At 42.0% G+C, this 14,129-nt stretch overlaps 2 protein-coding genes across 8 annotated transcripts in view; one reads left to right on the top strand and one right to left on the bottom strand.

Annotated features, from left to right (window-relative positions):
* ip6k1 (inositol hexakisphosphate kinase 1) overlaps nt 1-2,519 on the bottom strand; it is a 31,430-nt gene extending 28,911 nt beyond the window's left edge. Inside the window, exon 1 of one of the 4 annotated variants that reach the window (XM_084348618.1) lies at nt 2,464-2,519. The gene's annotated coding sequence lies outside the window, so the exon portion shown is untranslated. Of the gene's footprint in view, nt 1-1,028; nt 1,105-1,835; nt 2,010-2,040; nt 2,400-2,463 lie in introns of those variants that run through there. The other 3 variants (XM_084348616.1, XM_084348617.1, XM_084348619.1) reach the window with 3 other exon arrangements.
* Nucleotides 2,520-2,714: 195 nt separating this feature from the next.
* ccdc66 (coiled-coil domain containing 66) lies at nt 2,715-13,667 on the top strand. 4 transcript variants are annotated; one of them, XM_084348595.1, is made up of 21 exons: nt 2,715-2,891; nt 3,866-3,924; nt 4,194-4,216; nt 4,409-4,636; nt 4,742-4,988; nt 5,076-5,187; nt 5,544-5,638; nt 6,505-6,560; nt 6,675-6,767; nt 7,044-7,163; nt 7,308-7,540; nt 7,886-7,970; nt 8,074-8,232; nt 8,333-8,411; nt 9,714-9,791; nt 10,780-11,023; nt 11,137-11,350; nt 11,462-11,514; nt 11,670-11,851; nt 12,126-12,238; nt 12,499-13,667. In XM_084348595.1, the coding sequence occupies exons 1-21, from the start codon at nt 2,881-2,883 to the stop codon at nt 12,574-12,576; spliced, it is 2,562 nt and encodes an 853-aa protein (XP_084204721.1). In that variant the 5' UTR covers nt 2,715-2,880; the 3' UTR covers nt 12,577-13,667. The 4 variants fall into 4 exon arrangements, with proteins under 4 accessions (XP_084204721.1, XP_084204719.1, XP_084204720.1 ...); XM_084348593.1 differs by having other exon boundaries at nt 7,044-7,178; nt 9,717-9,791; XM_084348594.1 differs by having other exon boundaries at nt 7,044-7,178; nt 12,129-12,238.
* The last annotated feature ends 462 nt before the right edge of the window (nt 13,668-14,129 follow it).

Raw genomic sequence — 14,129 nt, 5'->3', positions numbered from 1 at the left:
CTCACCAGATATGTTTTTCTCGGTCACCACATCTATTCACAGCTCTGACACCTGGTCATGATGGCGTCTGTAACTTTCCACAAAGGAATAAAAAAAAACTACAACTGATACATAACAAGCGCTGATGACAGCTAAAGTCATTGATGTCAAATTTGCAACATGTATATCTGCAACGTGTCCTCTGAGTTTTCCCTCAGGCACAGACTACGCTTGATAAGACTTTCACACACAAACACCAGAGTTGTTTACGTTGCCATTACAGGATAATGAACTTCAGTTAAACCCTCGTTTGGCTCGCTCATCACAGATCTCTGCCGTTGGTTAAATCCCCTCCGTCAACATTCAAACAAACTGGGATCTTTACGTTTAGTTCCACACACACATCATCACAAAAAACAAATTATTTAACCAGATTTAATGTTAAAATATCTGCTGCAGAGAACTGTTGACTTTCAGTTTATCAAACATAATTATTTCAGTATTTACACACTTACACACCAACTGAGATTATTTTAATGATATAATTTCTAAAACAACTCGAGTGTTTGAATTTATGGCTGTAGGAGCTTTTTATGTATTGTCATTACATTGTTTTACTGAATACTTGGCAATCCTTGAAAATCTAGAAAGTTGTTCAACAACAAATAACAACATCTGTAATTTTGCAATGTATTCACCCATTCAGGTAGCTAGATGAAAAAAATCTACAAGCCTTTCAATGTGTAGTAATACAAAACATAACAAGGTCACACTGACATATCCAAACATTACTGGGAATCACGCTTCGATTTTGGCCAATGTAATCCCACAAATTGAGTAGGGTCTTGTTATAAAGACATTATATTCTAGCTGCAATTCAGGAAACTATTTAAATATTTTGCAGTGGATAAAGGAGCTTTAAGGATTAGACAACCAAAGATGCACAAGCTGTGGCTAATTTACCATGTAATAATTCAGTAGCTACCACACAGATTACTGCAAAACAAACTACATTTTCCTAGAAATTACTAATGATTACAATCCCAAACCTTTCAGTATAGAGATCTGGAAAATGTCCTTGCAATCCACTGATGAAATGGTGAGAGAAACCAGGCAGACAGACAGGAAGCAACCCTTTTTCTCTCTGCTCAAATATGAACAGTACTGATGTACTGTAAATGTTCTCGGCAGGATATTTAGCAGATCACAGAGGCCAAACAACGTCAGTCACGAATCTGTAAAACCAGATAGGCACCTATCTGATGCACGGCAGCCCGTTTATTTACTGATAGTAAGTTAATTTGTAGAGCAGCATGATAAGGCAGTCCTACAGCAGTTGTTTGACAACAAATAAACACGACTAGCAGCATGGTCATCATCACACCCTGTGCAGCTGTAGCTTCCTAATTAAACCTAATCAAAGCCACCAAACCTGTACTGTCAACATGTCATATCGTAATAACACCCTAATTACTACAGATAACCTGTCAGTCAACATTACCTTCTGCAGCCCATCCGAATCCAAGATACATCCACCTCCATTGAGACCTTAATTATTTTTACACCGAGCTAGCTTCAGGCTAATGAAACTTTTACAGACCCACCTCTTGATCTTGAAAACGACACCAGCCCAGCTTCCACTGATAACCTGATTATAACGTTAGCCAGCGCTGCTATTAACTGGTAGCAGTATGGCTGGCTGCCACATAGCACGTTTATAGACTGTTGGGTACCACATTTGTTAGCGTTAGCTGTCAGACTGGCCAGCTTCTTGACCTTAGCCTGACAACACGCTAGCTAGCTAAGTCAGCGTACTCATTTTTAACTCAGCTTAAAATGAAAGTAAAGCTCCGCACCGCTTCATGTCGTCTCGCTTCAAAGGTCTTCTTTAACTGCTGCTCTGTGTCCCGGACACTGATGGCAAACACTGACGTTTGTTCGACACTAGCTGCCGTTTAAGTAGCCTCGCATGCTAACGCTAGCTAAACAGCTAACATCACGGTTTTGACGTTACGCAGTCTCTCCGGTTAGAGGCAGCGAGCTGTCACAATAAAAACATACCGTCAGGATCACCGTGAGGACACTGAGCCGACTTCGCGGAGGCCACCGTGGGTATGCTTCAAATATCGCAGCGGTTCATGGATGTCGGTCCCCGGTATCCAAACTCATTAACAGCGGAAAAAACATCCAGGAGGCTAACGTCATTACAGTGAAGCTAACGCAGCCTGTTTGGCTTTTACAGTTCGTTTGCATGACTGCGACGCTTTGGCGCCACCTACAGTCCGCTGCCGGACCTACACCCCCCTCTACCCCCAACACTGAAGCCAAATTCAATTCAAACGTTATTTTCATATCAACATCAGAGGTGGAAGAGTTATCCAATACCACACACATCTAAATTTAACTCAATATAAATCCAATAAATCTACATTTATCTAGATTTTAAGACACTGTGCGAATTTAAGAATATATTAAAACTATGACCCTTTTTTTGTTTTGTGTCCTTTCTTTCTTTCTTTCTTTCTTTCTTTCTTTCTGTACAACCCCAAGCAGATTAAATGTGCAGTCAGTAATCTAATTTATCGTCGTTTTGAATAAATTCCCAGCCACCGTGAAGGCAACATCTTCTAACGTTCCGTCCAAACGAAGACGTCTGATTGGTCGTCAGTGCCACAGTCAAAAGAATCAACCAATCGGTGAAGCCGTTCTTGGTCGTGTTTAGCAACCAACGTACACAATTAAACAACCAGGAACTGGCGTGTGACTGGCGGTGCGGTCAGTGCTGAGCTGAGCAGAACCGCTTTTTATCAAATCACACATTATCTACTACCTATCTGTTTCTGTTTTTCATGGGGTTGACGGTTGACGTGCCGCCATTTTATATATATATATCCTGTCGGCATGAATCTCGGGTGAGTCTGTTTTCTCACAGTGTTAGTAGCTAGCTAGGCTAACATATTGAGCGAATGTGTCGCAGTGAAATACAATAATAGGTTGACCAAACTGTGAACAACGAGCTAACGCTTTCTGTGAAGCATGCGACATTAATGTACAGATAATACGTGCACAATGCAGATGACAGTGAAAGGAGTCGTTATTGTCACTGGTTCATGTTGGTTTGAAAAAACATTATGAAAACAGAGACAAAAAACCCCTCTTACTGCACAAGTACAATACTTATATGACATTACCTGCCACTGATGAGTTGCAGGTGTGATTTGGTGTACCTGTTAACTTCTCAAAACACTGTTAAAGCGCCATTGTCACCAACCAAAGCCAGGTCATATGACACAGGACAGGTCAGAAAGCAGACTAGTGAATATAAATCTGTCACCTTGTGAAATATTGCCTGTGTTTACCCATTATGTGTCTTTTACTGTGCTGCACCATGTGACACTAATGTCATTACCTGGCAACATGATACAGCATGTACTGTTCTGCCTCAGTGTATTGTTCTGCCACACAATCTCAGCGTCACAAAGATTAAGTCTGCAAACTCTTTTTTAAAGCAACCAGTTTGATTAAGACCAGAGGCAAGCAAATATCCAGGATAAGAGTTAAGATGTGCCTTTATTGGTCCTTCGTAGGAGAAATTTCAGTTTGATAAAGCAAAACAATAGAACAAACTGTGCAAACAATAACAGAATAATATTTATTGTATATTCTATATGCTGGGTCCTAGACTAACTCAGTGTTAACTCACAGACCATCTGTTCAGTTTAGTCCAACAAAAGTGTGTTCTGCAGCAAGACAGCATTAAAACATAAACATAGTAAGACAGTTCAAAACATGAACAGGATTTTTATTTCACACGTAATACAGAATGCTATTAAATGTATGTTTTGTTTCTGCTATTTGCTCTGATATTTGCCCTTTTTGTGAACAGAGACGGCCTGCTGTTTGAACTTGAGAATGGAAAACCCAAGTTGATTTTACTCAGTCATGGTGAGACCTTTCAGCTTTATAACCTGCTATCTTCCAGGGAAATATCACTCACTTGTTTGCTTTTCTTATTAGGTTCTTACTTTCTGTTAATAATTATTATTTAGCCTTTAGGTGAAACAAAGTAAACTTTGTTTTCGTGCTATACCACCAAACTACAGCTTCTTTCCTCAGGCTGTGGGACTCCTCAATTCATCCCCATCACTCCACCATGAAGAATAGTTTTGTTTTTATGATTTTGGTGTAATAATTATGTCCTTCTTCCACTGCAGGCATTGAGAAGAATCCAACAAAGGTAGGAATCATCCTTACAGTCTGGCCATGAGATGTCTACATAAAGCACCTGGGTGTCTACATACTTTTGTCCACATATTGCAGTGTACAGCACATATTGATGTTTCTAATAGACAGTAATGCTGTTTGGGAAAAATTAAACTGTGCAGGTATCTTTATCTTTTATGATTTAATTCTCATTTGTTCTCTGCAGCTGTCATGTAGGCCCAGAGCGGCTAACATCCTGAGCTCCAGGCAGCCGTCCTGTGTGGAGGAGGTTCAGGGAGAGCAGCGTCCAGCCCGACAGCAGGCAGGGAGGCACAAAGAAACCAAGAGCAAGGCAGGAGGAGCAACCGCCTCCAACACCGGGAGGAAGAGCACCACTCTGACATCATCCAAGACAAATGAGTTGAAGGGGGGAAGCATCAAAGCTGAAGCTAAGGTATGTTTCATGTTTCATATGTTGCCTCCCATTTCTTTTTAAGGTAAAATTTATTGAAGATAAAATTGTTTTGTTTTTCTGCCTCTGTGTGTTTCTGTGCTGAAGGTGAAGTCAGACAGACAAAAACACAGCACTGCTGTCAGCTCCCTGAGAGCCAATGGCAAAACAGGGCAGCCTCAGAGCACGAGGACACGAGCGGGTGGAAAGGTCGAGGACACTCTGACCAGTGGGGACACAGGACAGAAAGACAGTGTGGTGTGTCTGACCAGTGAGCAGCTACAGAAGATCCTCAACACAGTCCAGACCACCAGCAATGGCCAAGACCCACCAGAGGACCACAGGACCCAGAATGGTAGTGACGGTGTGACTGAGTGAAGTTAACGGACAGATTCCCTTGTTGTCAATATATTGTACAACTTCATGTCTTTTTCTCTGTTAGGAAATCAAATAGACTCTAATTCTGGCTCTTCAATGGATGAAGGAGGAGGGAAGGAGAAAGAGAGAGGAGGAGGAACTGATACAACTGGAAACTCACAGGATAAAGACAGCAGGTGAGGACTCCACCCCAACAGGTGTTTGTGTGTTCGACAAATAGATTTGTTCTGGATGCAGTTACATACAGTAAAGAAGACATTGTTATATTTATTAAGCTGATAACAATAAATGTACAGGACTTAGAAAATGTAGTTTTCAATCAGCACAGTCAAGCCTCTCTTCTTCGATCACTACAAATGCAGGGTAACTGTGTTTGACTCTAGGATAGGACCAGATGTCCGTCATGTCTTCACTCTATTATTCACACACAAGAAGATGTTTTATGTTAAGTATCATTTTATAGATACATCAGAGACTCTGATGTGTTTTAAGAAGTCTGTTTTCAAAGCAGAATGTTGCTGTTGTTGTTCAGGTTGTCTGGATGTCTGTTCAGCTGGCTGGAGGAGCGACAGTCAGAGAGCAGAGCGGCCATCGACGCCAAGAAGGCTCAGTGGAGGAGAGAGCTCGGTATACTCACACAAACATTTTATAACAGAATTATCACCAGCTTTTAGAGAGTTTTAGCCTCTTTTAGCTCCTAGTTTTGGTTTTACGGCACATTTACTGTTTAGTTCAGTCTCCTTGAATCCAGCAGCACCAAGCAGCTGTTCTCAGCTCTGATAAAGTCACTCTAAAGTCAGAGATTAGTTGGTGAACAAAATGGGAACATCTAGTTGATAAATAGCCTGATATTTTTATTAAGAGTTGTTTAAGACCAAACCAGAGCTGAAAGGAGAGTGAATCGTAGCTCGGTGAGTTACTGTGAGTGACGGGATTCATCGACACTTTCCTGCCACATTCAAACCAGTTTTGTTTATTTCACATTAGAGATATGTTTCTGTTTGTCTTTGTGCTCTTCTCATTGGATAAAGGTGATGCCATTTGAGTCTGAATTTAATGTCAGTTGGTGGATAGTTTCATTACCGTTGATTAAATTTGTACAATTATTCCACAATTATAATTTCACAATTATTTAATGTCAAAGAGAAAAACTTCAGATATGTTTGAGGCCTACAAACCTTTGCATTTGATTCATGTCGATTCGTTTTCTACCATAATTAATTAATTAAATAAACTAGTCTCCAAACCCTTATGAAAACATGCTTAAAATGTCAGAAAGATCATCAATACCCAATATAAAACACAAGCCTTATTCCAAATGTATAATCCTACACAAAAATCCCTGCATTTCTCTGGTGGGGAGAGAGATGAGCAATATTGGCTGGGTATAGATGAGTTCACTGAAACACATGATCAATAATCAAAAATTGCAAGATACAGTTGATGACTAAAGTAATTTTACAGGAGAAATAATTTTTTTGTGTGTGTGTTAGATGAACAAGTGGCACTGAAGCAGCAGCAGCAGCGTTCGGCCCCTGGCAGACTGCAGGTACAGCAGATATTTCACTTTTTTAAAGGAAAAAGAAAGAAATATTTTCCTGCTAACAGTCATAGAGGCCAAAACACTTCATAACTTTTGTGTGTGCGTGTGTGTGTGTTTCAGGCTGAGGAGGACACAGAGAGTGTGTTATCAGTTCAGAGCTCCGTCAGCCACAGAGAACTGCCTGCAGCCGTCAGATCCAGCCTCAGACTCGGGGTAAATCCTAAATTTATGAGCCATGTTTAAATGATTATGTGAACCAATGGGATTGGGTGCCACAGACAGAGTAGGAGAGTTAAAAGTTACTGAGAGAGGGACTAAAACATTGTTGTTTTTGGTCTTTTCATGGGATTTGTTAAGATGATGATGATTAAGGAATCAGATAATTTTGCTCCTATGCTTTAATGCAAAATCACCATCTGACTGTTTTCACAAAAACTTCAAAACATTTTTTTAATAAAAAAAAAAAACTGAACTGTGTTGTCTCTGTAGGAGGTCGCTCCGATGGTGGATGTGCTGAATGTCGAGAGGAAAGAGGAGGAGAAGAGACGCTGGCTGGAGGAGCTGGACCACCAGAGAGAGGAGGCGACTGAACGCAGGAGACGAGAGAAGGTGCTGCAGAGACAGGTGGAGTAGAAACCAGAGCACGATACAGTGGAGACACAGTAGAAACCAGACAGGAGAGTTTTTGTAAATGTTGAACCTCTGATGATCTATTTTTTTCTGCTGATGACTTTATGTTCTGTGTCTCTGCAGACAGAGGACCACGAGCTCTGGGCTGCACACTTTGACTCGCTGCAGAGAAGGCCTCCTGTCCAGATTGCAGCTCCATCAGCTCCACCTCCAGCACCATCTAATGGCTCTGAGCGAGGGGAGTGGGAGCCCACGTCCAGCCTGTCTCTGGTCTGGGAGGCCATGAGCAGCTGTGGAGCAGAGAGCATCGGGGGAGCCAGCGTAGATATGACCAGCGGATACCCGCCCAGAGCCAGGTACGGTACATCATTGAACAAAAAAAAAATGATTTGACAGTTTATGGACTCCTCACTTGGGACCTGATTCTGGATTTCTTAGATAAGGCTTGCAAGACAGTAAATCTGTCCCACCTCTGCTATTTTTCTGGCTCAGGCGTAAAAAGACGCCCTATTCTTGATCCTGTCTACAAAGCTCTGCAAAGACTGGCTCAGTTGTTCTTCCAACCAGAGCCTTCAATAGGCACATCATCACTGTATTTGATCCACTGACCAAATCTAAGATGTTGACAGTGGATCAGAGGTCTAGAAGTAGCCCCACATGTACATGAGTAAATGTTTAGTGTTGCTGTGTTTTTCGTCCAGCCATCTGAGGACCATGACCGCCCTGCTGGACCCCGCCCAGATAGAGGAGAGAGAGAGGAGGAGGCTCAAACAGCTGGAGCAGCAGGTAAGAGGAGGAGGAGCAGAAGGAGAGAGGGGAGGAGAGGAGGAATAGACCTTAAATACTAAAAGATTGTAGCTGTATGTTCTCCTCCTGTCTCCCCTTCCAGCGAGCGATCGAGGCCCAGGTGGAGGAACGGCGGCGACTAAGGGAGCAAGAACAGGCGAGGAGGAGAGAGGAGGAGGCGGAGGAAGAGAGGAGGGTGGCGCTGGAGAGACAGATGCTGGAGAGACGGTACGAGCTGGACGCACTGAAGGAGAGGCAGAAGGTGAAGACGCACACACACACAAACGCATGCAAAAAGTGCACGATTCTCCACCAGACTAACACCGTCACTGAACTGTTTTCTGTCAACCTCCGTCCTCCAGGAGCAGCAGAGCCATCAGGCCGAGCAGCCAAACAAAGATCATGATGACGACAGACATCAAGAGATCCTGGAGCCCAGAGGTGAGCAGAGCTTCTGCAGTATGGCTGCAATCAGGGGCGCCTTATAGGGGGGAAAAGTTAGGACAATTCCAAAAAATAGGTAAAAACTAATATAAAATTATGAAACCATCAACATTTAATCAACATTTAATCAGTGCAGGGAAACGTTTAGCAAGATATTCATATTAAATCATTGTCCCTGCCCCTTTTAGCAGACTTAACAACAGATGAGTCAGCAGCACCCCAGTCTCCCCATAACTGTACCCCTCCCCCTCCCAGTGAAGGTGAGCAACGTTGTGTTCAATGACATGCCAGTTAGCATCATTGCAGGGAGTCTGTGGGGATTTCTCTGTCTCTCTTGCTCTTTTACCATTACAAAAGAGAAAATGAAATATTTATTAATGACTCAAACACAAATTATTTTCTCACATAATGATCATTATGAAATAAATTAAAATAAAAAAACAACCTACTGTCTGCACTGGATGCTGGACAGTTGGAAACAGTGAGTAGCATACCTCAGCCTGCATGTAAGTTACAGACGATATTAAAATGATCCAGTTTGGCGGCGCCCCTGGCTGCAATACAGACCAGAACACATGCAATACAAAAACTGGCCCCAAAAACATGCTTGAGGTGCTTTACAGCAAACATGTTTGGCTCATGAAAGCTGTCAGTCAAACGCTGCAGACGATTCTTTAATGAGGTAAAATCAGTAACAAAGCAAAAATACTTAATTACAACAACATTTATGGAGATTATCAAAAGGAAAAGTACTCAATATGCCACCTGTGTCTGATATATTATTATTTATGGCCTCATTTGATTGTTAATATCGGTGCATTAATGTGTAAGAAGAATTTTACTGTTGTAGCTGGTCAAGATGGAGCCAGTTTTAATTACTGTACAGACTGTTGGGTAGTTCAGTAACAAGATGTGTGCTGGGGGTCCGACCAGATGTGTGTTGTGGGTGCGTTGTGTGTTTTAGTAAATGAATTGAGCAACTCCACATTAACAATAAATGGCTTTCACTATTTATGACAGAGGTCCAGTTTCAGTATGGACGAATACTTAATGGACTAATAATTCTCAACCAGCCGAGCTCAGTGTGACACCTGAGAAAAAACATGAACGCATCAGGTTCATTAAAGCACAGCACGACCTGCCGTCAGTCACGCTGATGAAGCAGGATGACAAACGGCAATTATGATTATTGATTATGAAATGGACAAGAACTAAAGTTAAAAATGTATTAATGTATTAAAGGCATACGTATTTGTATGCAGCTTAACACCTGTACTAACAGTGTGTGTATGTGTCCAGCAGTGACCAGACAGGGCGAGTGTTTGGAGGAGGGCAGCAGTTCAGCCTCCACATACAGAGACACTGCAGTGCAGACAGGTAACTCACCTATTACTACTACTGTTACTACTGTTACTACAGCTACTGCTGCTGCAGTGGGAAATGTTAGTACTGCTTCTACATCAGTGTACGAGGACAAGTTGCTGACATATTTAGAAACTGTACTGACGATACATTCACACTAAGGTATCTATGTTTTTAACTTTTTCACATGTGAAATAACGTGTGTCTACAGTGGTGTTTGCAGGTATGTTTTTGTACAATGAAATGCCTGAATTGATCACCTACACAGCTGTTTACAGTTAAATTCTGCTAATTTATATGTTTTATATGTGATCAGCCAAACTGACATTTAAACACACAGTATGTAATCTCTGCCACTAGAGGTCGCTCAGTTAAAACACTGAAAGCAAAAAGATGTGAACGTGGGATCATAGGAGGGGCTGTCTTCATTGTTAAACAACCACCATAACTGATGAAAATCTATCTGATGTGACTCAGACAGAATTGTTCAGACAAGTAATGTACATTCAGTTTCTTTTACTGACTTCCTTCACCTGATGTTTCCCAGTAGTTATGGCAACAGGTGACTAAATGAAACGCACTGTTACCTTGTGTGTATCACAGTTTTCTCCCAGTTTGAACGTTGTTTGAAAGATTTGGGATAATGCAAATACACAGCGCAATGACATTAATAACAAAGGTCTAGTCGTTTTTTAGCCATTTGACGCAGAAATCTTACATATTATATTGTTAAAATGATCGATCAGAGAGGAAGTTACAGGTAACCAAAGGTTGTCTTAACTTTACTGTCACACATGCCGTTAGCATGATTTGGTTTATATCATCATTTTGCAAAAGATACTGAAGTGCAAAGCTGATGTTAATATTTATCCACTGTGGAGAATTCTTGTGCGAGACAAACTTAATCCTCAGACAGAGATGCAGTTCATTATTTGATGGTTTGTTGTGGATGTAGTGTTGAAAATCCTTCCTGACACTGCTCATCTTTTCTCTGTGTGTGTAGAAGCAGCTGGCAGAGTTCAGACACCTCACATCTCTGCACAGTACCAGCCACCGCCACCTCTGTCTGTTGCGCCTCCTCCTAACAGCAGGACCCGAGTGTTGAGAACAGGCAAGGAGAACATCTGTCTGCCTGGAGGAGGTGGAGGTGGAGGTGGAGGTGGAGGTGGAGGAGACCTTTATGAGGCGTTTGCCAGGACAGAGAGGAACAGGAAAGACAAGAGGAGGCCGGAGTGGAACACACAGAGGTAGCTGTCAGTTCAGAAACATGTCTACCACGACCTCCATATTGTCTTCAAGAATGAAAACCACAAAAAAGCTCAGTCCCAGTCAGACAGTCTTCTGTTCCCCGTTCCTCCAGGCCCAGTCGTCAGTTCATTCCAGCCTCGGCTCGTTACCCGGCCTCTCTGCAGAGGAACAGACAGGAGAATCGGATGAAGAGGCAGGCCGAGCTCCTCGCTCTACAGGAGAGGACCTGTCTGTCCAGGCCCAACCCTCCTCCTCTTCTTCCTCCCTCTCTTCCTCAGAACCTCTGCTCCAACCCCACACAGACCAGAACCAGTCCCACCAGGAAGGTAGGAGGCTTTTGTCTTAACTTTTTAAATCTAAAGCTTTACCGTGCTCTTCAGGTCCATCGTTTTGATTTACAAACCTGTTACTTCCCTTGGTGACTGTTCTTGTTGCAGGTGGAGAGTGTTTCCAGGGGACACGACCTCTCCACACCCATCAACAGTGAAAGGTGAGCAGCTCTGACTGCAATTATATGATTATTAAACCCTTTACTCGCAAACACACAATTAATAAGAAGTACATTATTGGAAATGTACCAACACTGATCCGGATGGTGAAGTGACGTCTCCGTTTTGATGTCTTGTGTCGTGTCGTGTCCTCCAGGGGGCGCTCTCCTCCGGTCCCTGCTGTCAGACACAGAGTTCAGAGTCAGCAGGCACCGCCCTCCTCCACCTCTTCTCCTCCTCCTCCCATCCTGGAGTTCATTCCTTACGTCCGGACTGACGAAGTCTTTAACCTGGATCCACTGGAGCCTGCTGACACACCACCACCGCACATACACACAGGTTAGAGACGCACACAGACACACACTCTCTGAAAGGAGCTTTATATTTTTATATACTGATTATACTTACACTTGCAGTATAAACACACAAACTGTATACTTTATGTCGAGTCAATCCTACATACAGTCTTGCAGCTGGAAATACAGATTTGCCACATTTTTCTCCCAGAAAACCCTTTTAATAATCGTAATATTACAATAAAAAGAAACAGAACGACACCTGTCCGACTGTCTGCTCTGTAAACTGTAAGAAAACTAGACTTTCTCCTCGTCAGCAGCTCCTCCTGATCCCTCACATCGGGATCCTCTCCTCCACCCGGAGCTGCTCCGTAACAAACACACACCCCGACAGCAGGAGATCCTCAGAGGCCTGGCCCAGCTACGGCAGGTAACACACACAACAAGCTGCTCTCTAAGTCCTGAACAATACTTCAGTAGATTTCTGAGGCCAGTATCTGAGGCCAGTATCAGAAAATGTGATGTTTTATTGATTTGTTGATTAATCAAAATATATGATGATAATAATAATATTTGATAGGTAAAACAACTGCACAAAGTTTAGTTAAAGGATCCTAATGTGCAAAGAAACACTCGATGAGGATCCTCACAAGTAAAGATGTACAAATCTGTGTGTGTGTGTGTTTTCAGGGTTTATTACAGAAGCAGAGGGAGTTGGAGACGGATCTGAATCCTCTACTGAAGCGCCATGACAACGTACTCCGGTGACCTCTGACCCCTGACCTCAGTGTGTGTGCTGACTGTGATCAGTGTGTTTGTGAGTCAGGGAGAAGAAGTAACACTACAGACTGCTGCTGTAACAGAAAACCTTTTTTTTTTTTCTCAAGGTAATGCTGATGGCGTCACAGTAAATTTGACAGATAATTTTGATTTGGGGCGACACGTCCCAACTGTCCTGGATGTGTTTACCATCAGGAGGCGGAAGTAATTTCTTTTTTCTTTTCCTCCATTAGTCCAACAATACAAGACTGTTTCCCAAATGTTACAAATGTTGAAGAAAGGGCTGGACGATACTATATATGGTGATTTTTTATATGGTTCTATCGTGATGTGTTTCCTGCTTTTAAAGGTGCAATTACAGTAAAGTGATGTTATTTGTAACTGTGAAAGTATCGATAGTCATCCTTAATAATGCTGCAATATCAGTAGAGAAGGATTTGGTCAGAAATATTGTGATATTCGATTTTGCTGCCCATAAGTGAGCCTCAGAATGTGACAGAGCAGCATCCAGCAGACGTTTGGTAGATGAGCTGTGTCAGGAGCTACTTTCAGTCTGAACACACCTGATTTTTAAAATGGTTGTGCATCCTGATAAAACTGATGTCAGCTGCAGAATTAACACCAGTTTTTAACAAACATCTTTAAACCTGCTCCTTCAGTTCTACCTCACTTCAACATCTTTAATACCACGATTACTTATCTGAAACTAAAATACCATTTTCTCTTACCTGATAAGACGAACGTGTTTTCCTCTGCTCACCAACTGCATGAATGACCGTCAAGTTTTAAAAAGCACTTTTCATAAGAATGACACTGACCGTACCAAACAGGTACTGAGTTTTACCTTCTTCTTCTTCGGGGGTTGGAGGCACCACACTCCTTTTCTTTGGCTCATCCTTCCTGCAGAGGCGATTTATTTAATTTAAATCATGAATCTCAAAGTTTCTTTGTTTCTTCAGCTTCCTGCTGGCCGAGGAGCTGTGTTTCCACTTATACTTCTGTGGTATTGAAACTGTTCTAGTTTTATTGTATTTGTGTAACTTTATTTATTGCACGTGTAATAAATAATGTAAATTGAATGAGACCCTTTTACATTTCTTACAACTGCACTTTGTTTTGATTTGGCTGATACCTACAGTGTGCTACATCTCAAAAGTCTTTAAATACATTTTGATTGTGAACACAACTTTACTGCTGAAGACGAAGCATCTAATTTAAAGATGCTCTGACACATGTTAATGTAATTTTGATTAATAATAACTTTGTACTCACCAAGTTTGAATCTGAGATCTGGGATCAGGGTGAATTCATTACACAGAAGTCAGACAATTGGATGTGCTCACTTTCAGGCTCGATTTGTTGAAACGACAGTCCCATGTAGAAAAGTCTTCTTTACATCTGGCTTCAGGTGTTTGCAGAAACATCTGTTTCATACTTTATGTACTACTAGTGCAAGTTTGGGGTTCTAAGCAGACGTCAGCTCCCATCATGGTACCTTGAAGGTCTTCAGGCAACCAAATTAAACAAATGCAGCACAAAAG

This window comes from Pagrus pagrus, assembly GCF_965226575.1.
Source record: "Pagrus pagrus genome assembly, chromosome: 3".
Taxonomy (NCBI): Eukaryota; Metazoa; Chordata; class Actinopteri; order Spariformes; family Sparidae; genus Pagrus; species Pagrus pagrus.
This window is presented reverse-complemented; position numbering and strand designations above follow the sequence as displayed.

Coding starts and splice junctions, on each gene's coding strand:
- ccdc66 (XM_084348592.1), top strand. Junction 4,217..4,408: donor TTGAGAAGAATCCAACAAAG/GTAGGAATCATC, acceptor TGTTCTCTGCAG/CTGTCATGTAGGCCCAGAGC. Junction 4,637..4,741: donor GCATCAAAGCTGAAGCTAAG/GTATGTTTCATG, acceptor TCTGTGCTGAAG/GTGAAGTCAGACAGACAAAA.